The 27,271-nt window shown below is 42.0% G+C and overlaps 1 protein-coding gene across 5 annotated transcripts in view; it reads left to right on the plus strand.

Moving 5' to 3' along the window:
• The window catches only part of CHCHD6 (coiled-coil-helix-coiled-coil-helix domain containing 6), a 115,152-nt gene that overhangs the window by 16,485 nt on the left and 71,396 nt on the right, over window positions 1–27,271 (plus strand). For 3 of the 5 annotated variants that reach the window (XR_012589273.1, XM_074602248.1, XM_074602245.1), the window contains exons 5-6: window positions 19,586–19,606; window positions 25,051–25,134. Coding sequence is in view for 4 of the 5 variants with exons in the window: in XM_074602248.1 (XP_074458349.1) it covers window positions 19,586–19,606; window positions 25,051–25,134 (105 nt within the window). In the remaining variant the exon portion in view is untranslated. The remainder of the gene's footprint in view (window positions 1–19,585; window positions 19,607–25,050; window positions 25,135–27,271) is intronic. The other 2 variants (XM_074602249.1, XM_074602246.1) reach the window with 1 other exon arrangement.

Raw genomic sequence — 27,271 nt, forward strand, 5'->3', positions numbered from 1 at the left:
TATACTTTCTCTGCTTGTTTGTTATGACCATCTGCAATTATCTATATTATTTATGAGTACTGAGTAAAACATGATGGAAAGTAGCTTCTTAAAAAGGACTGTACTAAGGGAGAGGAAATGAGCTGATGACTTTCTCTTTGATTTTTAGACAACGAAAATAGAACACCTGCAAGCTTATGAGGGGGCGAAGGAATTAGAGACTTAGCTGGCTTTCTTTTTCCTGTCTGCGTGTTACATTGGGGGTTTAGAGCCTTTTTAGCCTTGAAGACTTTGTGATAATGGGCAAACTTGAAGGATGATGCCGTAGGAGTCGAGAGTAAAAATTGATCAAACAGACAGATAGAGCAGGGCTATGTATAATTACTGTCCAAAAGAAAAAAGCTCCATAGTTTAATACCTACTTGAATAGTACATTAGAGTAAGGACACATTTGTTAAATAACCAGTGCTCTTCCAATTAGGACTGAGAGCTTGCCACGCACATTCACTGGATCTTCAGCCTAATGCTTTTGCCATGGAAAAAGTGGTTCACTGTCTAGCAAATGACTTCAAGCCCCTTTTCTTTTCCTAAACACATGCTCCTATCTCTTCTTTCTCCTTTTCCCTTCTCTCCAGGCTCTGAGCAGAATGGATTCGTTCCTCAGTATTCATCTTGCTATAGCTGTAATTGGCACTGTTGAGCTGAAACTGAGAGTCCCCTCTGCAGCTTCCAAACTTCCAATACACAAATGGTTCCTTACAAAAGCAGTTCTCTTCCCAGCTGAGGACCTGAGCAATCAGTCATTTTTGTATTTTCATGTGTTATGCTCTCCTAGTTTAACAGCTAAATGTGGAAAAAGGGGGATTGGGAATATGGGTATGTTTAAAAAAAAAAAAAAAAAAAAAAAAAACCACCCAAAACCCACAACAAAAAAACCCACAAAAACCAACCAAAAAACAAACAAACCAAAAAAACCCAAGACCCACAAACAGAGCAACCAAAGAACAAACCACCACAAAACAAAACAGCACCCTAAAAAACCAAAACAAAAAAAGACCACCAACAAAAACTTACGTCAGCTGTAAATAAACCAGCATGTTTCTTAAATCCTCTTCCCTAATTTTTCAGGGTAAAAGAATTTTGTTTCAAGTACAAAACTTGGAAAAGCACGAGAGCTTTAAACTGCAAAGCAAACTATGACTGTAAAGATAATGAATGTCAGTCCAGCCTATACTTTTCTATCATTTAAAAAGTTGTCCCCCCCGCAGCCAGCCAGCCAGCATGCCTTTTCCTGTTCAAGGCTCAGCATTTTGCAGTGTAATTTTTCTAAGCTTTGTGCTACTGAAGGTTATCATAGAGTTCTGTTAAAACCCTAATTGCATGTGATTTCTTGCTGTACCAGTGACCTGCTAAAAGAGGTGGTTCTCTGTGGTCAAGTAAGAATTTGACACTGTTCCTTTACTGGTAAGAGAAGTGGGATGCATCAACACCTTTTCCCGTCTGATGGCTGTTCAGACGGCTGTGTTCAGAAGCCAGCGCTCTCAGGTCACTCTGCCCTTGTTCCAGATCATGATGAAGGTCTGAATGTAATCTGGAAGCTGTTGCCAGCCACCTGCATTTTCTTTTCTTCAGAACACTTTAGAAGTAGTTCATCAAATTTTATGCATCTGGGGTAAGAGTTTTCGTTGTAATTACTGTAGATAGAGTATCAGTTTGTGCCCAAATTAAGTGGGGACCATTAGCTGTGCTCCTGCTCCAATAATGTCATTCTGCCATAGCAGGCTTATTTTCTAAGGTTAATAAGGAATGTGTTAAGGCACCTGGAGGGAAAGGAGCTCTAATGGTCTTACCTGCCATTCTCCTCTGTGTAGATGGGACTAGCGTGGCTGATAAATACTTCGCTGCCTCAGGCCTTGCACATGCGAGCTACTCCCTTAGGAAAGAAAGTAGTTCAAGGGGTGGCCTGGGTGTTCTTCAGATGGAAGTGGCTAGATAGAAGAGATCGCCTCCAGCAAGTTAGTCTCACTAACGTGAATTTTAACCCCTCTTAATTTCACTGTTTTGCTGTCAAGTGCGTCTGTGGGCAGGTAATGGTAGATGACAGATTTTTCTGACTACACGCGCGTGCAAGTGCAAGCAAAATTTTGCCATGCTTTTTGCATACGTGTTTAGAAATTACATCAGTTTTCCGCACAAGAAATGTCTCTTACTGGGCATTCCTAAACTGCAGTAAAAATTCACACCTTTGTAAGAATGAATAATAAACTTACCTATTAGATGAATTTCATAGTGTTGCTCGTTGGCCAGCAGATGTTGCTGTTGAGCTTGGTTAGGCTTCACTGTTCAGCAAGTCATTTGCCTATTTTAAGAGCTATGGTGGAGGCTGATTTGGAACCAAGTTTCCTGCTTGATAATTCATGTCATCTACTCGGAAGTCAATATACTGTCCGGAGACTTAAGGTGCATTTTGTGCACACATGTGTGTAAATAAATAAATGACATTAGAATGTCTTTTTTTAACCTGTGCATTATTTTTTTTCCACTTCATTACTGACTCTGAATTCTTATGCAACTTTCCATTTTCATTAGCAAAGCAGTTTTGATTTGCTTATTTTTAAAATTATTTTTGAGGGAGGGAGTTTGTTGGGTTTTCAAGCGAGACTTTAAAATGGAATGGTGCAAATGGAGTCTAATAAACAATCCATAAACGGCATATCCTCATTAGTACCCCTTTGAATTTAGGATCTGGGAAAATCTATTACCTGCCTCATGTGCAGCATTTGGGAGATGAATTATGTATCTTATTTGGGGTCAAAACCACTGCTCAGCCCGGTGACTGCTCTGTGTATTGATCTTGCAGACTCTGTGCTCTTCTCCTCAGTTTTTTGGGACGTGATTCTTGCTGTAGTACTCTTATTTTGGAACTAAAGATTTTTAATGTGCATCTCAGTTGCATGCCAGTGATGATGCCTTCGCTGAGTTCATACTTTTTTTTCTCCTGCTGTGTCGAGAACATTTTCAAAGCAGCAGTGAGTATTTCCTGAAGGTGGCAGTGAAGGGACACCCATGAAGATTCCTTTCCAGGGGCGGACCGGGAACTGCTGAGCCCTCAAATTACTTGCATACCATTGAAATGTCTCAGAGTTTTTTTTTTTGCTTATTTGTTTTCGTTCTGACTCTAGCATCTCCCCGAGTTACCATAATATTTTTCAGGATGCGTTTACCCTAAGTTTTTGAAGTTCATTGATTTCTGTAGAAATGCATCATTTGAAGTGATGAGGCCACTGTGCACTGGCATAATTTACAAACTGGAGATGTGTGTTGAATCAGCCTGCTTCTCTCTTTCATTTTCTCACCATGTTTCCTGGCGCTCGCTTGCATGCTTAAATACGTGGATCTAGCAGCTTGTGAAGCCCCTGTGTATTCAGGGGAGGACACGGTTGTCATGAAGACTCTGCAGGTTTCCACACAAATGATGTGGTATGTTCTCAGCCACCTCAGATTTCTCTTTGGTCTTCAGCTGTCTAGTTGTTTTCTAGTAGTACTTCTTGGAGGGGTAGGTAACTGCTGCTGAGAGCGAGTTTGGTTTTGGAAGTGGTGGGAGGAGAGCGGCAGATGCTCACCTAATGACATCTCATGCTAGCTATCAAAACTGACGTTGCTGCCTCCGTTCCTCAGATCCTCTTTAAGATTCACTGTTTTGACCTACATCCTAGCCTTCTAATTAGATACTACCTACAAAACTTGGTCTATAAAAACTGACTGTATAATACCTGTGTCAGTTTGACTATCTGCAGTCAGACTACGCAGACTGTCTACGAAGGCCTGTACTGAAAAGCCACTGGAGTTTCTTTCAGCAGAAGTTTGAAATGTGTATGCAGTGCCTTTTGTAAATGCAGTATCTCCGGTCAGTCTTCACTGATATTCTAAGTTTCTGACTGATTTGAGTGATTTGGCGTTTAAAACATAAAGATGATCTAGCTGGCCTTGGACAAAATGAATTACTGCTTTGAGGGCAGAATCTTCTCATCAGGGACAAGCTGGTGGTTGGCTGAAATCCCTGCAGATTTTTAGGGAGGAGATTTGTATCTTTTCATCTGTTTTCAAGAAGGAGAAACAAGAGTTATAAAAACCACTTAAAGGTTCAGTTAAGATTTATTCTGGCTGCATAACTGCCTCCCATAATAACTTTAATATGCATCATCCTGAAACTCCTAATTGGCCCTGGTCTTGGCAGGGCTTTCAGGCCCAGCAGAATCTCCAATGTTCAGCAGCTTTTAGGAAGGAATGTAGCCAGGGAAGCACAGAAGATGAAATGGCTGCCTTATAAATTCTGACTGACCTTGAGAGTCCTTGTTTTAACAAGCGGGAGGATGATGTTGAGAGCCATCTAGACGAGAGCAGCGGTGGGAGTGTGTGTAGGTGCGCAATTGTTGAGGCAAGAGGAGAGGATGGGGGAAGACCTTGTGGGCTTGGTAGGAGGAGGTGGTTTCATTGTGGGCCGCGTACCTACTTACCCTGTTGCTTCTGTCGTTGGTTGGAGTCTTGTCTGTACTGACAGTGATTAAACATGTTTCTTTTCTCTGATGGATGCTTGTGAGGGTGGGCTGTGGAAGATCTGTGGGTTGAAATAATCCTTTTCGTCAGAGCTGGTATCTTTATTTAGGAAGTGATCGCAGTCAGTTGTTCCTCTCTACTTGGTGACTGGTCCCTATGTGGGCACTCATCAGACAGATCAGAGCCTGAATGGCCGGGGAGGCTGAAGTTTTCTTTAGCTTCTCCCCTGCCCACCCTGTGCCTGGGTGGGAGGTGGAAGCCTGCCAGGCTCTTGCGGTGTCATACCGTTTTTGTGAATGACGGAGGGCTGTCATTCTCACTCTCCTGGGCTGTCAGTTGGGCACCTTTTGCAGACCCTAAATTCCCTTTAAAACAAAACATTTGGCTTAGTTTATTTCATTCCATTAAGTAATTTCACTGCTAATGCATAATTATCTACAGCAGTGACACTCGTCTACGCTTTAATTATCGCAAAGCTGCACAATTCCCCCTCCCCCCTGCCTGGAAGTTGTCACTTGTGCAGCGTGGTTTTGCAGAGATAAGTGTGTAATACACGGCGGTGCTTTGGGTCTCACACAATACTCAGGCAGTTGCTGATTGCTAAATGTAGGCAATAGAAGAGGCAAGGATTTTGGTCTCTGTCTTCTATTAGTGGCTCTTATCCATGTGGAGTGAGAGACACTGGGAAGGAAAAGCTTATCAAAACTTCATAATATGGGCTTGAAGATAAAGATGTGAGCAAGTGCTGATTGCAGGCATTAAGCTTACAGGTGTTAGGAAAACTTGGAAGCACAATTATTTGTTTTTCATCTGAAGAAATTTAAGAAATGAAGCATCCATGATCCTGGGCAGCAGCCCAGGAGCGCCAATTGTGGTTGAGAAAGATTCTTTGTATTTCTCTTTCCACACCACCACCATCCCCCTCCCCCCCCCCCCCCCCCTTTCTCTTTTTTAATTTCTTCCTCCCCCCTGTTTGTTCCCAACTCTGCAGCAAATGCTCTCTCCAAGAGCCGGTAAAAGACTTTGATGCAGCTGGTCATTGCGAGGAAAAGCAACTGAGTTGCAGGGTATTTACTCATAAATTGAGAGAGGATACATACGTGATATACCTGCTATTTCTTAACACCACACTCATCTGTTAAGGAGTGATTTTGTTAGTGGAGGACAAGATCGGTCCTTTCCAAACAGAAGGCAAGTGGGCAACATGATACTTGAGTCCTTTGAAGGTAAAGATCTGTTTGGCATCAGAATGTTTTTTAAGAGATTACTAAAGCCCTGCAAAATTTGAATGAGGAAAAAGCTGGAGGGGTCTCCTAATTTTGCTTGCCTAGTTTCACGAAGCTGAGAGAAGTGGGTTGTAGACACCTCATTTAACTCGCAATGATGCATTGAGCTTTGTGGATGAAGAACACCTGGAGCGTGTGTCAAAAATACAGCTAATCTTGAGAGGCACCTGATAGAAATAAGGACAGTATGAGAAAGCAAGGCCTGTTTATTATCTTATAATAGATGGAAATGAGGCCATTTATTGGTGTCATCTGCTGGCAGAAACGTTCTGCCAACTACCTTTGTTTGGAACTCTGACCAAGACGTGCAATATGTAATTGTGTTCCAGCTTCCATCCTGACTTAATTCTTAGGATTCAAATTACTCTCTTTCACATACGAAAGCACAGAATTCTTTTCCTGTATTGTTATGATTTCTTTTCCTGTATTGTTAATGATGAAGGCAATTTCTGGTTGCTGACTGACAGGAATGAGGAGGGGAGGACCATACAGCTTGTGCTACGTCCTGCGTCCTCAGTCCCTACCTGTCTGCTGCACTTGGCTGGCAGCAGTGGCACCTTTTTGAGCAAGACTTCTTTGGCCTAGAAGTACGTTGTATATTTGGCCCAAGAACATCATCTTAAGTGTGTCACTTGAAGACCTCACCGCTTGCTGAGCTCTAAATCTTTCCCTCGATCTCATGCTTATTTTCTATGGTATTTGTCACCATAGTGTTTTAAGTGCTTTGCAGATAAATAAAGTGGCATAATAAGGTGGTCAGTTTGATGGCTTGCTTCTACTCAGGAAAGGGTGTTATATTAAGAATTGTACTTCGTATGCGAGGTTATGTACTCATCCTGCAATAATTTAGTCTCAGGACTTTCTGGGAACCTGAAAGCCATCAACAAATTTCCGAATGTCTCTTTTCTACATATATTCTTGGTTGAAATACCTTTCACATCTGGCAATGGATGCTCATATAGAAAGATTTTCAAGTGGCAAAACTAATACCCAGAACAATTGCTTGGGTTTCGCTTTTGTTTAAAGCATGCTTAAAAACCTTCCCATAAGAGCATGGAAGTAAATACTGCCTTAGTGGCTTTTTGGACTCATTTTATGAAAACCATTTGCCAGGTTTGAAGTTTCCATGAGCCTATGTTATTTGCTTCTCTGGAGCTGTACTCTCTCACCTTTTGTAATATACTTTCCAAGTAGGAATGGGATGAGGTGTTACTCTTAAAAATATCAGTTCATGCAAAGATACAAAGGAAAATGGGGAGATGAGGAATCCATGATGTCGGTGACGGAGCTCGTTGCTTCAGTTCTCTTGGCTGACACGAGTGAGATACAACGTGAAGAGAGCATTCCTTATCCATGTGGCAAGGGAGATTGGTTGGCCATCGTGGGGAAGCCGCTGGGTGAAAGGGTGGATGAATTATTCCACTGGAGCACATGTAGGAGAAAAAAAACAATAAAAAAAGTCCCCACAGCATATTCTGTGAAGCCTGGAGTTGGGGCTAAGAGGGAGAATGGCACTTCCTGGCTCTGTGTGCATGTGTGATGCTTTTGCCCCCCGTGAGTTTGTTGGCAGGTGTGGAGAGAAAGGATCCCAGCCTGGTAAGTCAGCCGCCAGTGTGGCTGATGATTAATTGCCCTTTTTAAATTGCAATTATGTCAGTCATAGAACCCGTGAATATTAATTCCCGATCTGCTGCTTGAAAAACTGAACGATGATGAGACGGGTCTATTTTACTGATGTCTCAGAAGTGGGCTAAGTGCTGCAGCCAATAGTTAGTACTGAAGGGAAAGGCTGCTGTGACTCTTCGCATTGTTTTGTGTCTGTCTTGCCTCTTTTTCAGTGTTTCTGTTCCTTTCTTCAGAATCCTCTTGGTGCTTACAGCGAATTTTCCACACTGACAGTAGTAGGTGGCAGGCTGACACCTAGAGTGAGTTAATCACTGCAAGCAATATTAGTTTCCTGGATTTGGTGGATGGCTTTCCACCATTCACTGCTGCTTCCTGGGTCCCTTAGAGACTTAAAAATGAAATAGGGATTGCTTTTTTGCTGCTCCAGCTCTTTCCCTTCATCTCAAATGTATGTAACCTTTCATTCCATTATACTTAGATCTTTTGAGATAATTTTCTGATTGTGCCATCTTGGAAGGATATTAACAGGCAAGCATCAGTACACTGTGACTGTTTTCCTTTCAGTAATCTGCGCAAATACACAGATGATGAAAATCTTGGTTTCTTCGGCGGTTTGGGTCTCTGTTATCAGTCATGATCCTGTCTAGTATTTTCTGCATGAATCGGGACAAATTATTGTATCCTGCTTGTCCTTTGGTTTTCTTGGAATAGTAGTTATCTCAAGAAGTGTTGTCATGATGCGTTGATATTCACTGAGATCTTTGAAGGCGAATAGTATGGTGAATAAAACCTCTCAGAACTCTCTGGTTGTTTAGTTCTTGATGCTTTTTGGATTTTTAAGCTTTGTGTTTCTTTTAGAGCTTTTCCGAGCTTTCAGTAATAAGCGATGTTAAGTACCTATGTATTTCATTGTTTGGTTGTGGCGTTGGTATATGCTGAGTTATCAAATTGGCTTATGATTTGAAAGGAACAGAATTAGATGGCGGAAGTTGCAGAAAAATTGTCTCCACTGTTTCTTTTTTTAGTTGTACATTTTGTGTGGCTGGTAAATGTTGACTGTTTCCTGAAAAATTTTCAGAATGGGGGCACTAAAGAGCTGAAAGTGTTGGGCATGTGAGTGCGAACTAATTACTTGGTGTGTGTGGAAAAACAGACTCTATTACCTAGTGAACACTCTGAAATTAGAGTGCTTTTTTTTTAGGCTGAAGAGATACTCCTCCATTTTGACATTCTTGGTGTTTTGCGTACAAGAGAAGAGGGCCTTGCAGGAGAACTATGTCTCATCCCATGAACTAATGTGTTCATATTGAGGGATATCAGTTTATCAACTTTGATCACTATGTTTAGCGCTTAACTTAAGCCCCTTGCTTTATCATTCTGTTTAGACATCCATCAGTATAGTTATTGTCCCACTGAATTGAAGGCAAAGGGATGAGACTTGAAGGTGATGGGAGGCCACTTCTCGTTCTGTGTCAGACTGATAGGGAAAGGCTAGAGGAAAATTAGCTGCAGCAGAGAATAGAAAAAACATATTTTCAATTTTCGCTTAGTGTTGTCCTTTCCCGGAAAAGGGGGAATGTAGCAGACAGTTAAGTATATTTTGGTAACGAGTTCTTACTGAACTGGCCTGAAAAGGCATCAAGGGCAGCCCGAAGACTGCAGGTTCAGTGCTTCATTCTGACTTTTCTGTTTTCACCATTTTTCAGCTTTTATAATTGAACGGTAAATTGCTCGTTTTCATTGGACCCTTTCATTTTGGAAGGCTCCAAGCAGTCTTGTATTGCTACTGTTGCCCTTTGAGGTGAAAATGAAGCATTTCACTTTACAAAACAAGGATGTTGAATAGACAGCCCTTTAACAACCAGGTTAGCTTTTTCTTACTAGTTCTTGTGGGTGTTAGTTTAATCTTGCCCCTTCTTCCTGGTTCCCTGGTGCACTTTGTCTTAACTCTCACGTAGGAACTGCTTTGTCCTGCGCTCAGTTAATGTCAGGCGAGGAATTGGGCACTTCTATTATGTCTCTGAAGAGGTCAGCATCAGAACTGCCAGCACCCCTGGCTCCTCAAAGTGCTGTTTTATTGGTATGGAGAATCTGCACTTGGAAGCCTGTCTGCAAAATACAGAGTATTCAGTAGTGTCAGGCTGATACAGAAGTTTCCATTGCGTGGTAGGACTGGAGCAGTCAAAAGCTTCAGCCTCCACTTCTGTTGGAGTAGTGTCTGTTTTGCCCAAAAATGCTTTGAAAGCTTTGTTTTGTCATCAGGAATTCAACTTCAGTTTCGTGTCTTGCTTGCCCTTAGGGTAATATTGCCTAGCTAAATGGGTACTCTAAACACTGATTTTTATTTTTTTTATTAATTGAAATAGTTTTGAAAATTTTTTTTTTGTGCACTTGTTGTAGTAGGGTTTGTTTCCATAGGACTCCTTAACAGCACACATTACAAGCTCTTCCTACAAGATACTGCCGAGACACCCCCTGTTGTAGGTGGCAGCCCAACGGACAAGTACAGAGCCAGCTGCACAGTGATGTAAGGCGTGAACACTCATTCTATTGACAGGGCTTGCAAATATCAACCCTTATTCAAGAAGTGCCAAGGAAAGTCGCATTTAAAGACCGTGCAGGCTCAGAGGTGATCTCTGGCTTTAACAACATGTCTAATTATCCAGCAAGGGGGAATGGTGTGCTACTTCAGTGATTTATCTTGAAAAGGAGTTTAAGCATATCTGGCCAGGAACTGGAGGTTCACATTCAGAAAGTTATATTTTGGAACAGAATGTGCTGATCATCACCATCATGTCAGTAACTTTGATTGTTGGGGACGGAGAATGGAAACTAAAACTTGAAATGGCTCTTTGCCTTGTTGTAAGAAGTGAAGAATTGACTGTAACTTGTTATTGTGACTTGAGAGAACGACCAGTGTTGTGGAAAGCTTGGGAGGAGAAGGGAGTCTGCTTTTGTGTGTTAATATGCTTTTTTTTTTTTGCGCATGTGTATTTTTCTCCCAACATCATGTTAATAGATCTTGTCCTTTTTACTTGGCAATTCGAGTGCTTGTGATTTCAAGGTAAGCTCTGCTTCCTCTGGGGCTGTGGTCTGAAAAGGATCCTGCTCTTATTGCTCAAGCGCTGTGACCAGCATGAAGAGGAAGGTGGGGGCAGAGGAAGACGACTTCAGCTGCTGCCTGTCTCATTTCTGTCAATGTAAAGAGCTTTACAGAGACGAGTAATATTTTGCAATTGAGTTTCTCTTTTAAAGACACTCTGATGCTAATGTTGATTTAATAAGGTTCTCTCATTCTCTCTCCTTGCTTAATTTGAAACGTCTAATTTTGTGCTTCACAGTTCTGAACACAGAATTAGTGAGGGAAGAAGAGCCGGAGGCAGGGGGAGCGGAGTGCCACACCAGAAGTTGCCAGGGGAGATTGATTCAATAGAGTGAAAAGGTGCAAAAGGTTATATGACCATAGTTCAGAGCAACGTGACGGTGGTACTAATGAGAAGGAAAGCTTGATCCTTTAAAATGTTTTAAGGTCTCTGTTGGGTGTATAACCAACACTAAATGGAAAATGGAGCACTGGAGTGTTGGTTTCTTTGAGTGGATTTTTCTTTTGATTTTATATGTATGTAATACATATATTATATGACAGGCAGGAAGGAGAATATTATGAGATAAATAGGCTTTTAAAGGTTTTTATTTTAAAGGTTGTTTTGATAAGTGTGGCATTTACCTTCAAAAATGCTGAGAGGTTATGAGAGATTGTGAATTTGATCTTGCTAATTTATTTTTTCTGCACCTGAATGTTTTTTTTTTTTTCTTACTTTAATTTTATGCTTCTGGGAAAAAAACCTATTGAGATTCCTGGACTTTTAATTCCTTTATTGTGTTGGGGATACATATAAACTCCCCAAAACCACAGTGCCAAAAGATTGTCTAAAGTACTGTACAAATAATAGTGGTAACTCAAGCTTTTTCCTTTGCCTCCTGCTTTGTGTTAGCCTACGTGTCCTCTGCTTCTTAGGAAACCACTCCTATGCAACAGAGTCGAATCCTAATTTGCCTCTTGCTTGAGTTGGACGACAGTTCGTGCAACTGAGTGGACCGCGTAAAGGAGTACAAATTATGTTCAGCTTAGTTTTATGATAAGATGCCAACATGTTTCATTGAAAACCTCACTAAATCAGAATTAAATCCACAGGAAAAAAATATTGGCCATCTCAATGAATACTTAAGAGATGAGGCTTGTGGGTTTTGGTGCTGGCCAGGGGCATAATCTGCTCCTTGCTGTTGGAGCTCGGTGAAAGTTGTGGTGAAGTCCCACCATAGAATCACGGGAAAACTGCCCGAGTCACTAGAAGCTGCCTGTGGATGATGATCTCCACCTGTGTTCCTTCTGTCCTATGGCCTTGGTCAGATAGAAGTACCCCTTTCCTGCCTCAAACTCTTGCATAAGACACTCACCCCCCCCCCCCCTTCCCCTTTCTTCTCATGTTGTTTCTGGTAATAGGAGCTGAACTTCTGCCAGTTGCTTCTGCTGAATTTGATAGCTAATACTGGATTGCGCAGAATTATCTCAGAGATTTGGTTGGGGAATGCACTTAACCAAGCAGGCCTGCATAAGGAATGAAGTTTTAGGGCCCGCTATTAATATAGATTCTAAAAAAAGCCTGAACCTGCCTTTGAGGGTTTTTCCCTGACTTCCAGTGCCTATAGTGACTAGTTTCCAGTTATCAAATCACTTTCCTGTATGGTTATTTCTAGTCTATTACACTGGTCAACTTATTTGATCAATAAATCAATCAACAGGTTCTTAAAATTACTTTCATTGACTTTAGAGGTGTAGCATACAAAAAGAGCTCACAGAAAGTAAATGACTGTATGTGCCCCAACTATAATTGGAGAGCAAACAGTGTGGAGATATGTTTTGTAAATAGTATCTAGTACAATAAGTACAGCAATCTGTCTTTAGGGTTCTGTGATACTCTGAGCTGGATTGACTCTTTCAATTTGCAAACTCATGAAGTATGAATCTTAGCTCTATCAGGTCATCTGACTGCTATATTTAGAGCATACGCTATTTTAAAGCTAAATTTCAAGCTTCTTGCTTTTGATTAAAAGGTTCAGGAGTAGATATTTCTCTGGTTCCTTAGCACGTGACGTCATTTTTGAGCTTCAGGGGCTCCACCAAGAGTGAAATGTTCTTTTCTTTTCCTAAGGAAGATTCCGCAAACTGCTTATTACTGCTGCACCCAGTCTATACCCTCTGCTTCTCGACAGCAGCAGCACCAGGTTTGTGATCCTTGCTGAGAGACTGCCAGGTACCGCTCCCTCATAGAAAGAGAGAATGCTCACACCACCCCTGATTTTTTTCCAAGCTATCTGCCTTGGCAAGAGTGTGTTGCATTGCCCATTAAATGGTGTCATCGAATTGGCATGGAGTTCTTGTAGTTCTTACAAATGTTAAGCACGCACTCGCACAATGTGGAAAACTGCTGTCTGCAAATTGTCCTATCAAATGGAAATCAAAATTTTGTAGTGACATAGATTTGCAAGTTGCTCTTGATACAATCATGCCCTGGAGATTGCAGTGCAAAAATAAAGAATACAGTTTTACAATAGCCCGAAATCCTTGTTGTTGTTGAATCTACACTCTTCTTTTTGCAGATGATTTCATTTTGATATACTCGGATGTCATTAAAAGACGCAACCTTGCAGCATTTTCTCTGATCGCAGCCTTGTGAGGCGCCGAGAGTGCATGTATTTGAGAGCCAGTATATTCTCTTCCTAAAACACACAGTGGGTTGCAAGTGCTTTGGAAGCAAGAATCAGAGTCTCTAGTGGACATTTTGTCTATAGCTCAAAACCACAACTTAATTGGCAGCCTTTTCATAACGCTGACTGTGGCCTAGGATGTAGGGAATGCTGCAGGCCAAGACCGAGGTACCTTTTCAGAACTGGTTGTAGGGAAATTTAGTGCTGACTGCCTGTCTCTCTGTAGCGATCATAGAAATGAGGGAGATTGTGGTTAAGTTCCTCACTTCTGTATTTTTTTTTTCTTTCCTCGGCAGCCGCTACTATCTTTCTACATATTTTGACTCCACTTTACTCCATAAATAATACCTTACTGCAAGCATGATTGTGTATGTGTACTAGCCCAGACCATTTATTTTCACTGGATTCCCCTGTGCTTTTTGTGCTCCTTTCCGTAAGGCTTTGGAATCCACTTGGTTGATACTAAATGCTGATTACCGTATGTCTTTCCCACATGCATCTTGGCAAACTGGTAGGTTGGATTCTGCCCCCAGAAAGATAACGACCCTGCAACGCTGTGTAAAGCGAGCTGTGTGTGTGTCTGGGATGAAAGAGCAGGGAGAAGAGGAAAATTTAGGAGACTGTCAGAGTGGGTAAAGACGTAAACTGTGATGTTTGAAAGTGCTCCTGACTTTCCACCTGCAGAAGGATTCAGAGACTGGCAGGGGATGCATGACCATGACTGAAGGCTTTCAAGAATTTTCTTACTCAGCCATGTAATTAAGACGGTCTTTGCCTGTATTAAAAAGCAACCGCAAAGTCAACTGTATTTCTCTTAAACTGTATAGTATTTGAGATAATCTTTTTTTAAATAAAAAGAAATTAGATTTCTAATCTTGTGGCAGGAACTCTGTATTCACTGTACTATACTAAACCTGTATCCATTGGCTGGTGCCTGTAAAGGTCTGTTTTGTTCAGAGGCAGGTAAAAATTGCATATAGTGTCGGGGAGCAAGTGTGGGAAGGGAATTCCTTCAGAACTCACATGGTTCATCATTTTTACTGCTTGGAGGCGCACGGGTTGATTATGCATGTCATCTTGATTTTTTGCAAAACAGTGGTTGTGTTTGAAGTACTATGTTTGACTCGGAAGCTAATATATTTGGTATTTAAGAATCTGGCAAGAGAAAGCTATGTCCCCATATGCATGCACAGAAATGAGACTGGGATATAGGCATGCGTAACTGTTATTTTCCCCCGTCTGTCCTATCCCTAGAAAGCCATATGCCACCCTTAGGCTAGCATAATGGGAGTCTGTATTAATGGTTATGAGCTAGAAATAATCCAAGAGGAGTTGAGTGGCCTTCAATTCTAGCTTTATGAGAAAATACCTCATTTACTCAGTAGGGCCTGAAATATGTTCTGGGATAGAAAGTCATAATTAATACAGAATTTCATGATGCCCTCTCTTGAGATTCCTTTTTTTTTTCTTTTTTTTTTTTTTTTTTCGGCTAAATTGGTCAGGGACTTGGAGATTCTTATGTCTAACAGGCAGAGTAGGAATTTAAGCAAGGAGGTAAAAATTTGGAGGGAGCTGTTGACTCGCCTGCTATCAGAAATAAGCATCTCGAGCATACATCTCTAGAGAGCCTACACTCTGCAAGATTTCTATAGACGTTGAATGCCTTCTCTGTTGGCAGTCTACAAAATGAAAACTCTGTATGTATTTCTGCATGTATAGAAGTAGCGATGGGAGAATGAGAATGTGGGGATGGGCTGAAGTATTAAAGCAGGCAATGAAAGCAGATAATTTACTTTTGATTTTATAACATAGGTTTCTCTTTATTTTGTTTTAAATGAAAACCATCAACTGTCAGCATTGCAAACCTATTTGCAGGAATGCCATAAGTATTAGAAGTGCAGTTGTCCCTGAATCATAAAAGGGCAGAGGGCTTTGCTGCTGCTTCCCATCTTCATGTTTATAGAGTTTTGTATGCTCTGTATACATTAGAGTCGAGCAATTTCATCACTCACAGCCTTTCCTCAAAATTGATTGCTGTTCAGTGTCTCTTCCTGCTTCCTCTCCCTTGTCAGTTGGTTACATCTCTGACTCTCATTACATTTAATATTGATACTGCTTCAATTTTCTACTAAACTGGAAGCGTTTAAGGGTCTGGAGTGGATACTGAGTGTCTAGATATATTCTTTAAATGCTTTAATTCCTATCATTGTGGAAAAGTTTAGAGCTGGATTAGTGCCTTAAGAAGAAATGACTCTTTGCTCATTCAGTGATGACGTCTGGTCATCAAGATGTTAGAATATGTGCTGCAGAGCTCTTCAGATACTGACATGAGTGCAAAAGTTGTTGCCAGCAGCTGTCTTGGGTTTTGGGCACCTGCTGCCTCTCATTTCTCGCATCTCCCACTCTATCTTCCACTCCCAAAGTTGGCAGTGCCCCTAAAAATACTCTGTTTTGAGTTCTTAAGTAGGAGATCTCTATCAAGCTGGTAGTCTGAATTCCTGAATCATTGGTCATGCTGTAGTGAAATTGGTTATATGACGGAGTTACTGACCATGGCAAGGTAATGGACATCTAGGGTGAAGCTGGTTCCAGTCAGGTTACGAAGGCATTGCCCTTCCTAAGGCTGCTGCTTTATCGTGCTGATCCCTTTCCCCACTGCCCCCACAACTGCAGAACTGTTTTGATTGCTTACTGCCATTTTTATGTTTGCCTAGACCATGACAGACATGAATGATGTGCCCGTTATGACAGTCATGTATGGGTGATGTGGTGTATGGGATTGGGAAAAGGTGCTGGAAATAGTCTGTATGTGTGAAATACTAATTCGGTGCTGTATTCATGATGTCATTGGAAGTTGGACTGTTGATATGTGTGTGGGAATGCAAGCACTACCTGAAGAATCAGTGCTCAAACGTGAAGTTCTTGGAAGCACAGACGCATTACTTATGTAATTCCCACATCTAACCAGAGTCTTCTCCAAGTGGACTGTATCTTTTTCCCCATATAAATACCTAGGACAGGGGTTGCTGGTTTGGCCTGAGATCCTGTTTCAATAACTTCTTCTCTCTGGTACAGTCAAGAATCATAGAATAGTTTGGGTTGAAAGGGACCTTTAAAGGTCTAACTCCCCCTGCAATGAGCGGGCACATCTTCAACTAGATCAGGTTGCTCAGAGCCCCGTCCAACCTGACCTTGAATGTTTCCAGGGATGGGGCATCTCCCACCTCTGTGCTCAACCTGGGCCAGTGTTTCACCACCCTCATTGTAAAAAAAACTTATTTCTTCTATCTAATCTAAATCTACCCTCTTCCAGTTTGAAGCCATTACCTCTTGTCCTATTGCAACAAGCCCTGCTAAAAAGTTTGTCCACATCTTTCTTGTAGGCCCCCTCTAAGTACTGAAAGGCTGCAGTAAGATCTCCCCGGAGCCTTCTCTTCTCCAGGCTGAACAACCCCAACTCTCTCAGCCTGTCCTCACAGCAGAAGTGCTCCAGCCCTCAGATCATTTTAGTGGCTTCAACTAGCGGTTGTAGTGGTTCCAACAGGTCCATGTCATTCCTGTCCAGAGCTGGAAGCAGTACTTCAGGGGGGGGTCTCACCAGAGCAGAGGGGTAGAATCACCTCCCTCGACCTGCTGGCCACGCTCCTTTTGATGCAGCCCAGGATATGGTTGGCGTTCTGGGCTGTGAGCGCACATTGTTGCCTCATGTTGAACTTTTCATCCACCAGTACCCCCAAGTTCTTCTCAGCAGGGCTGCTCTCAATCCCTTCATCCCCCAGCTTGTATTGATACTGGGGGTTGCCCTGACGCAGGTGCAGGACCCTGCACTTGGCCTTGTTGAACCTCATGAGGTTTGCATGGGCCTGCTTCTTGAGCCTGTCCATGTCCCTCTGGATGGCATCCCGTCCCTCAGGCCTGTCAGCTGCATCACTCAGCTGGGAGTCGTCCGCAAACTTGCTTAGGGTGCACTTGATCCCACTGTCAAGAAGGAATATGTTGGTTTGGTTTTGACCCCAAACGATTAAGTCCAGTATTTATTCAGCTTCCTGTGATTGCTATCTAGTGGGCTACCTGGAAAAGAAATTTAACCCTTGTTTTAGCAGAAGAGTATTGCAGTATTGACCAAGGGTGCTAAAAGACAGCAGGCATCATTAAGCTTGCAAGCCCCCAGGTGGGAGCTGGAAGTGAAACTCACTCAGTTAGGAAGCAAGGAACCCAGATATTGCTCATTTCTTAAACAGTTTACTTAAGCTTTGAAAATATTAGTGGATGTGCTGTGTCTTTTATTATCCGTCAGTGTTGGTAAATGCAGCTCTGCTAAGAAATCTTGGCAAAGGTAACAAAACTTAAACCAGTAGCCCTCCTGAGTTTTCATTTTTGTATTATTTTATTATTATATTTTATTTACTCTGTGCTTCACTCCAAATGTAGTTATTTTTTCCCAATGCAGCAATATGTCCTACTGCATCTACACCTGTTTTAATTTTCCTGTTTCCATTCAGTGGAGTGTATCTGTCTATTCTTGGAGTAATAATTTTCCCCCCTCCTGAAAGGTGACAAAATGAAAGCCTTTGGCAGTACCTGCAGAAGAGATGCTCTGTGCTTAGTGACAGCGTTACCTTTCTTAAAACTGTAATTCTGCTATTGTGTATTATATCTTATGGGGTATAAGGAGGACCACCTCTCAGTGATGGGGCTGGTTCCTTCTCCTTGCTCTCTTCTCAGCAGCTGTCCAGTGCCACTGAGTTAGTACCTCCTGTTCATTTTGTCATGCAAGCGTTTGTCCATCAGGAATGTGGCAGTTAATGCCTTAGGCACCCCAGGGATGACAGGTGTAAATCCAGTAAAGAGCTATTGGTGTGGATGACCTACCTGCTGAAATAATAACATGCATCATAAAGAGCCCTGTGTTCCTCCTGTCCATCTGCTGAGGATGGACAGCCTTGCAATTGCTAAACTGAAAAAAACAAAACTAAGCACATCTGTCGTGATTGTAAAAAAAAAAAAAAAAAAAAAAAAAAAAAATCAGCAGGAAGAAAAATGTTATTCAAATCAGGCTTTTGTCAAGATCAGTCAGTGATTACCGGTGAACACCTGTTGTGTATTGGTTTCTTTGGCCAAGGACTCAGTGCTGCTATATAAAACCTGTCTGCAGAAGGGGGGGAATTGGCTTCCCCCAGTTGAACAGTAGATGCTCAGTTCCAGCCCTCTCAGCTGTTGCAAAGGATGAGGATGGACGATGCACACAGCTGATGACACATCATCCCTCAGCTACCTGAAGTAGCTGCCCTGTGCCATTAAAATGATGGCAGATCCCATAAACATATTGCACTCCACCGTCTGCTCCCTCTGGCACTGAACTATGACCAAGAGGAAAGTTCCTCCTGCCCTGTCAACTCCCCTGAAATAAATAATCATAATAAAAAAGGCCAGCCTTTCTGAAGTTCCTGCTTAGCAAACGTGCTGCTGATTGAGTGTAGCCCTGAGAGGCAGGGAAGGCCTGCAGCCCTTGACAACAAATGAGAACTGTGGCTGCCTCATAAATGCCTTGGCTTCAGAAGGAGGTGGTTATGGGCATGAAATGTTTATCGTCTTGTACTTGCTTTGCTGCTGCTGGGTTACTGTGTTAAGTAAAAAGTAGTATTAGGTAAACAAGAAGTGATGCTGCAGCCTGCTTGTCTTCATACTTAAACAGGCTTGCTGACAAAAGAAGGAGCAGGTGAAGGCAGCTTGGATTTGGCAGAGGTTTGGATCGCGCACTGGAGGTGTGTTTGATTGCCCATGAAGGGGGATCTGGTTAGAAATCTGATCAGTCAACGGGCTTTCTGTTAGGAAGCACTCTTTGAAATTGTCCAGCAAAGAAGATGTCTTGCTATGTAGGTCAGCTTGTGCATTCAAAAATGCCCTTGCAAAAGGATACTTGTTCTTTGCAGGTGATTTGGAAACAGCACAGTTGTTGGCCACCTCCTTTTGAGTACGTCCCGCGTTGCCATGTTCATTGGTGCATGATTCGGATGTCAGCATCTCTAACATTGTGCAGCTCTTTGCATGACTCCCTGAAACCAGCTGCTTTGAAGCTGCCTTCCCTTAGTTTCCACCCTAAAGGGCAATCCTGCAGCAGTCTTCAGGGCCTTTGCTTTCTTTTTATTTTTGCGGGTGCATGTGCTTTTGTTTTGCTTTAATAGCACGGTTCCCAATAGGGGACAGCACTGCGCTGTTTAAGATGCTTGTCATTTTTAAGGGACTCTTCTAAACTTGTCATCCTAAAAGCTATATTGTGCAGCAGCAGGCGGCCTCCATAAATCACTGATTTCTCTTTTTTTCTTCTCTTTCCCTTCCTTTCTCTCTTGCACTCTCTTTATTCCAAGCCTGTGGATTTGGACGCCTGGGTAAGCTCTCTTTTTTGTCTGGATCTTGCTTATTCCAAGTGTCATGTTGTTACTGCGCGCATACAGATTGTTATTGCTGAGCACAGATGCAGGATTTTATTTTCTGTCATTACATTTTAAAAGGTGTTCAGCTAGAAAATTGCATATTATTTCCTCCATAAAGATTTTCACTAGTTCCTTTTGTGTAGCTTACAGCTGCTGAAACCAAACTTGATCTGGTGATGTGTGTTTTGGCTAAGAGAGTAGCAGAAACAGGAGGAAATGAAGGTTACACCAGTGCTGCTTTTTAAGGCCATGAGTCTGCATCTGGGTTCTAAAACAAAAACAAACCCAGTCTCCTGCCTTCAACAGAATGAGAGAAAGGACAAAAAGCAGGCAATTTTGTAAGTCTCGCGTGTCTGCGATAGTGACTGTAGGTGACTCCAGAGGAGTGGTGATATTTCTGCTGATGCAAGTGGAGGCTGAGTCAGGACTCCCCCACGGTTACTTGTCCGGTACAAGCCTCTCTGTAAAGTTCTGCTGTTCAGTCTCAGACATGATGTGCGTAAGCTGCCTCTTGCTGTTTCGGTGCTGCCCTTTCAGCTCTGCCTTTCCCTTTAGGGTTGGTGAGGAACATGCCAGTTAGCTAATTTTGGAGCTAGTTCTGTTCTTCAGTGCATTGCTGTTAATTCCTTCTTCTAGTCTTGGAGCCTTTAATAGCATTTGTTTTTCTCCCCTGCCACCTGGACTGCTACCAGGACTGGAAGAGACATGGGAAAGCATGAGGTATAAGAATTTGCAGTTGTGGAGTGTGGCAAGCTGAGGTACTCAGCCAAAACATCTCTGCTATGCTGCTGCAGAGAAGTTACTGGATACCTTTGGGGGAAGCTGATAACTCCTCTCAGCAAAGACAGGATGATGTAGAAACAAGGCATTTGATAGAGACTTTACGTTATCCATGTAGCTTCTTTCCCTGGATTGCCTCTGACTGATTCTCTGGGCGTCATCTCACTAGTTTGGCTGTGACTGGTGAACGTGTTTTGCCAAGAAGATAAATATTTTTGCAATAATCTTGCCAAGTGCTGTGACTTGCCTTTGAGGAAGTTCTTTATAGATTGAGGTATGGACCTTTCCTTCTAGCTTGACTTGCCCTTTGCAGAGAGGGGGTTGGGGTGGGTTTTTTTTCCCTTCCAGTAGAGTCTTCTCCATGCCGTCTCCCCAAATCCCAGAATCCCAACAGGACTGCAGAGAGAGACAGCCTGATGGTAGCCGTCAGCTGTGGGCTGTGCCATTGCTGCACTTTATTCCTGGGTGCCACATTCCCTACTGTAATCTGACCCTGCCAAGAAACCCTTTTTTTTTTTTCTCTCAAGCAGATTTCCTTCCTGGTTTTCATGTTTAACAAGGTGATGAGAAGGGACTGTGATTAAAAATAATAAAAATCTGGTGATGTTTCCTGGGGGGCAAAGCCAAAGCTAATCTGTGAATGGCTGTAGCTAGAGTGAAGCCCAGCTCCAGAAGATCAGTTGCACAGTCTGATGTGTTGGTTGTTGATGTCAGTTCAGGACAGGGCTAAGAGCGTCTGGCTTTGTTCATAGAGAATGAACCAATAATATTTCATTACTTCAATTAAGCGGCTTGTGAAATATTTCTTTTGGCCTGCCTGTCAGCTGTCAGGCTAGTACTTGAATTCTTCAGTTGAGCCAGTGTGTAATGCATAGCTCTAGAGATTTGCTTCCACAGGTTGTTTCCAAATGGGTTACTTGGTAAAGGGAGAGGAGGAGGCAGGGAATCGCAGGTGAGTCTGCCCTAGCTCTTTTCTGCTGTTCAAAGCGGCACTGAGAGAACCCAAAAAAACCTTTGGGTTGTGGAAAAAGTGTAAAGTTAAAACCTAGGAAGGACTTGAAAGAGCCCCCAACCAGTCTATGGATCCGTGCCCGTGGAAGCTGTAGTAGCATGCTAGTAGTGAACCTTCACTGTCCTTTTGTAAGAATGCAGTGCTTGTAACTTCTGACATCGTCACAGGGAATTCTCGAGTATTTCCTCAACATATCTTATACCTAGTTTTTGTACAGAGGACAATTGCCTATTGCATACGTTCTCTCTTGCAAATATGTGCTGTCCCATGGTACTTTTCTAAGTTTTAGGTGGATTTGTGTGTTCTACAACTAACTACGCTGTTCCTCCCCTCCCTCTGTTTTTATTCTGCCTTCATACTTCTTGTACACCACACTCGGCTGTGTTCTACGCTACAGCTTCTTACATGTCATCTCTGGGCTTTGGTCATCTCTTGCATGATATGTTCAAGCTCAGATGTAGGTTCTGCAGCGTGGATGTGAAATGCAACTTTCTAATATGTTATTTTCAAACCAGTGTGTTATCATGTATATCTTCCCTTCTCCTTCCTTCTTTAGTTCTACCGGCCTTTATGTGAAAAGTGTATCTGATGCTTTGTTTGGCACCTGCAGTCTCAGTCCCCAGTGAAATTGTAGTCATATCCATAGCAGCCAGTTCTGTCTGGGACATCACAGGCTTCTGCCTTCGGGTAGAGAATAAGCAGCAGGACTAGTGGAACTCTTAATAAATATGCTGTATTCATATAAAATGTCCCTTGCTGCCTAACCCAGTTTGAAACAGTGAATATTTCAAATGACACATGCTCTGACTGTACCATTCATACTTCAAACATCATCATAAAGTGTGCTAAAGTTTCTAGTAATAACAGCTGGGGATAGAGGGAAACAGCAACTTTCAAGCAGATCTGTCACAAATAGAATGTTTCCCCTTATACTTCAATGCACTGGAACATCAGCAGCTCTTGAAAGCAAGCAAGGCATTGAAAATATGTTTGAGTTGTGAGTAAAAGTTTTCTCTGCACCCGCTGGTTCATCACATAATTTATGAGCCCTAAATGGGATGTAACGGGAGATAATATGGGAGAAATTACTTAGGGGGAATAATGGGGAGTATACTGAGGTCGTAGTCTGCAGTTAGGAGATCCCGTTTTGATTCTTTGACATCAATTTTGCAAGACCCTAGGGAAGGCACTAACAGAATGTCTGTCTGCTGCAGGGGGCGTTGGTGTGGAGGCACCCCAGTGGGCACCCCAGCTCCAGTCTGGTCTGCTTGGGAGTCCCTGGGTTGTCATCATGCAGATCAGCACACCTCTAATGTGTGTGCATCTCAGCACCCCACGGGAGACATTAGGTATTTGGATTGTGTTCCCTTCTAGAGATGTCAATCCATGTCTTGCCAGAAACAGAACACAGGCTCTTGCTCACCAGTATTGTTACACGTATTGGTTTTGTGCTTGCAGAATAGTCTGCTACTTTAGGAGAGTGGCAATGCCACATAATTAATTTATTTAGATTAAGCAGAAACTTTCTTGCATTTTTAAGAGTTGATCTTTTGACTCTTTTTTTTTTTTTCTTTCTTGAAATACACTTGGCATCACAATCACCTTCCATCTGAATTGTGTAGAGGGGTCAGTACCATGTTACTCTTCTTTCTTTTCCTTGTTTATTTTCTCCTTAAGGAAATACAAATCACTTGTTTAGTAATCTGATTTTGTGGGCGTTATGCAGAAAATCAGCAGGAGAATCAGGTTCCTTTGGTCATCCACCAGACCACCCTGCCTTCTTACATCTGTTTCATTTCAGTTGAAATTGCTTAGTCCTTTTCTGTATAGAAGGTGGATATTGGTTCAGAAGGATAGTGTTGGTTCTCTTATCACAGAATAGTAATAATTTTGGCACTTACAGAGTGCCCATCAGTACCCCTGTTGTTGCTGTGGTATCTCTTTGGTCAGGCTACATGTATGGGGCAGCAGATTCTCATCCCCCTTCCCATCCTTTTTCAGCTGGTTTGTGGGCTGGAAGGTACATAGCAGCTCTGGTGAAACCAAAGCCAGAGATTTTGCCTTTAATGGAGTGCCTTTGAGAGCAAGGGGATTTAGATGTGAGTCTATTGTGCTTGTGCCTTACTCTGGCCCTGTTGGCTGTATGACAAACATGGGAACCAAAATATTTATTTTTCCTTTAAAAACAAACAAACAGACACCACCTCACTCCCGCAACCCCCCTGTTTCATGTGCTCCTACTTCTTTTCTTGCTTGCTTATCAACTGTCCCTCACTGCCTAGCTTAAAATCTCTTCTAAGCCCTATTATACCACTGTATTTCCATCAGCGGGGGAGTAGAAAGAAGGAAATACACAGCAACTGGCTTTCAGATGTAATTTTTCTCATTAACAATGGCTGCTGGCCGTAAAATGACAGGTCTGAGCCCACGAGGATGTTTGTCCCAGCTGCTTAATCATATTGGACCAGCGTTTTCTGTGCTTGTACCATCATCATTAAAAGTTTAGAGCAATGCTGCTGGGATGCTATAGATTGGCAGGGTTTGTGTTCATGTTAAACGGACTAATAATTCTAGTTTTGAAAGGTCTTCCTGCCTGGTGGTAATTTATGTGGCCCCAGAGATTTTGGGGTGGGATGGGGGAAGAAAAACAAGTGCCATTTTTCTTGCTATTGTTGCTTGTTATTTTTAAGCTTAAAAAGTTTGGTTCGGGTGCATCAATGCCGTGTTTTCTTAATGCTAGTTCAGTTTAGGGTTGGGAATGCAATGAAGTGCTGCTGGTTGTAAAGAGCTAAAAGGCAAAAGGCGCTGCTGTAATCACACAATTGGTCATTGTTTAGTTGATGACCAGGTTACGCTTAAGCGTGCGCTTGTATACCAAGTTTGCTCTTTTGGAAGTGTCACGCTTATACTTTGGAAGATGGAAGAGAAATTCTCTGACACCCATCGCCCCTCCAAATTTGCAGCACCCAGCCAGAGGAACTTTGGGGGTGCTGGTGGTGTACGCACAGAGAGTGTGGAGAGAGTAATTATCAGGGTAGTTCTAGTTACGTGTGTAAAAAGCAAACGCATGGGCAGTGAGAATGCGTGTTGCTATAAAAACATTACAACATAGAGTTCTATTTTGGATCTTCCTCGTGATTGTGGGCGTCTCTTAAATCTTACAGAAGTTTTCTGACACTCCAAGGGGCAAGCGTTTATTAAGTGGAGGTTTTGGAGTTTATTTTTAAGGTAAGGCGAGGGACACTGAAGTGGAGTAATAAACATCAGAATTTGTGGAAGACAAAGTCGGGTAAGGTCGAGTTCTGAAAAAGGCAATAGGAAGGTGTCACCTTTCTATGCCTATATGTTTTCATTTAATAAGGAGAAATAAAATCAAGGCTGTGAGTTTGAGTGTGATACTAATAAGAGCATTTCAAACTTGTAGGGATAATCCAAAATGAACTGCAATACGACCGTTTGTAGTTCCCCCGAGAGGGATCCCATACACCAGTCCCGAGCAATGATGTTTTTGGTTCCTTCTGGTCTGCATCCCATGTGCTTTCCTTGCACTCACACTTTTTATTTTTAATTTCTTCTTCTATTGATGGTCTTTTGTTCTTCTTCCCAGGCCATTGAGCTGCAAGGCAGGGAGGCCGAGCTGAAGCGGCAAGAGGCCTTCTATAAAGAGCAGTTGGCCCGCATTGAGAGGAAGGTAAGACTAAGTTGGCTTTTATTTGTGGCCTCTGAATACTGATGGGATTGGATGCAGGTCGGTGTGGATCCAAAGAGCAGAGAAACAAGGAGCATTGTGCGGAAACCTGGAACTGTCAGCTCTCGGTATCTGTCTGCCCCCCACCCCTTACATAGCTAAGCGATGAAAAAGCTGTACAAACCAAATCTTTTGAACAACTTGCATTGGAAAGGTTAAGGGGGGGTTTAACTGGGTGATTTTTTTAATGAAGTAATTCAAACTTTATTTTCTTTTTCACCATGGGGTTGAGGTGAAAGCTAAGTTCAAAAAAACAAATGCCCCTTTTTTTTTATTCCTTTTGTTAAAAATCCTTTCCTAAATTAAAAGAAAAAGCCAAACACAAATCTTGCTATAAATATGAATTAAAGTTGTATTATTAATTTTTCTCTGGGGAGCCCAGCAGTTCAACGGGGGGTGCTGCAGTGCACTGCCTGCTTCTTGCTGGATAAGCCTTTGAAATGAACATGATTTAAAGAGACACCGTCAAGCATCTTTTAAGCCTGAAATGACCTTTGAAAATCCATTTAGGGATTTGAATCTCTCCCCTAAACGTGGGATTTGCTTCTCTGTTTAATTGTTTACCATGATGAGTTTTTAAAAATTGATGCCATAAAAATAGGAGCAGCCATGCTGTTCCTTATGAACTAATGCGTTTTTCACTTCCTGGCAAAATGAAATAATGTTATAAGTAGTCTTTATTTTTTAATAAATGTAGAGAATAATCTTCTCCAATTTGAAGCAATTAGACCTCCTGACAGGGAGTTGCATACATCTGACTTGTAGTTGTGTTATGTGACTAAAAAGAAATGCAAACAATGGAAAAGGTGGGTTGTAAAGAGACAGAGAAATCAATCAGCTTTACTACCAACATGTAGCATGATAGTGAATATGGAACATGGGAAAATTACAGATTATAGAAATGGTCCAAAACTGTTGGCACATCCATTCCCTGCTACTGCATGATTGTCCATACAGCTTTTTTTTTTTTTTTAAACCATTGATGGTAAAACGTGCCCATGAGCAATTTCACATAATACGATTTTGCAACACTTTAATCCATACAGTTCATTAAAAAATAAACTATTAAAACTACCACTCAGTGTTGCATTCAGATTTTTAAATTCTATTTCTAGATAATGGGGATTGTTCAGTGAAATTGCAAACAATCTAGCAGCTATCGTTCTAATTATCACAGTTGTCCATATGTTCATACGCAAAGGGAATTTTTGCAATTTCTTGGTCTCATGCTGTGTGCTTCTATTATATTCTTCTCTCTGGATCTGGTTTCATGAAGCAGAAACTGCAGGGAAAATTTGTATGTGTGTCTGTCCTTTGTGGACAGAGGAGTGGGGAGAAGTTTGTGTCCAGGCTGCGTTGTCCTCTTTTTGAAGTCTTTTGTTCTATTTTGTGTTTCCCTTTTCAGGTCTGTGTCCCTTGGTGCAGGGTAACTTTTTAAACAAGGTGATGGATATTTTAGCGCAGGATCTTCTCAGGGGAGTAAGGTGGCTTGCCCATGGTCCTATTCAAACTGCAGAGCTGCATAGAAACTGCCTTCTAGTTCTTACACGTACAAAAGCAAGTAGCTAAAAAGGACAGGTTTTCTTTTCCTCTCTTGAAACACTAGATAGTTTCTGACCCTTAAACACTAGCATTTTGCTAGTAATAAAACAGAAGAATGCCTCCAACCGTTAGTCTAGATTGGAGTGGGAGGTGGTGGGGGCTAGAAGGGAGAGGAGAGAAATGTACTTGAAACAGTGTAATAAAGCTTAATTGTATTAGTTTTGAAAAAGGTTTTCTATCTTCTCTGTGGATAATTTTATTCCTATAATGGTTGGAAAGATGGAAAACACAGCACAGAACAATCTTTTTTATTAGCTGTTGCTTTTATATAATTCTGCTTTTATTTGTTGAATACACGCAGACCTTGACGTTTATTTATTTATTTTTCCTTCTACTCTGCTAAAACCTTCCAACTCAGCCTTAGATATATATTTTTATACATCTATGTATGTACGTGTGTGTTTATATCAGAAAAACAGCTAGTGGTAAGGGGCTGAGGTGGGGAGGAGCTCTGAAATAGAAGTTTGCTTTCCCTGCT

The sequence above is a fragment of the Larus michahellis genome, chromosome 10 (genome assembly GCF_964199755.1).
Source record: "Larus michahellis chromosome 10, bLarMic1.1, whole genome shotgun sequence".
Taxonomy (NCBI): domain Eukaryota; kingdom Metazoa; phylum Chordata; class Aves; order Charadriiformes; family Laridae; genus Larus; species Larus michahellis.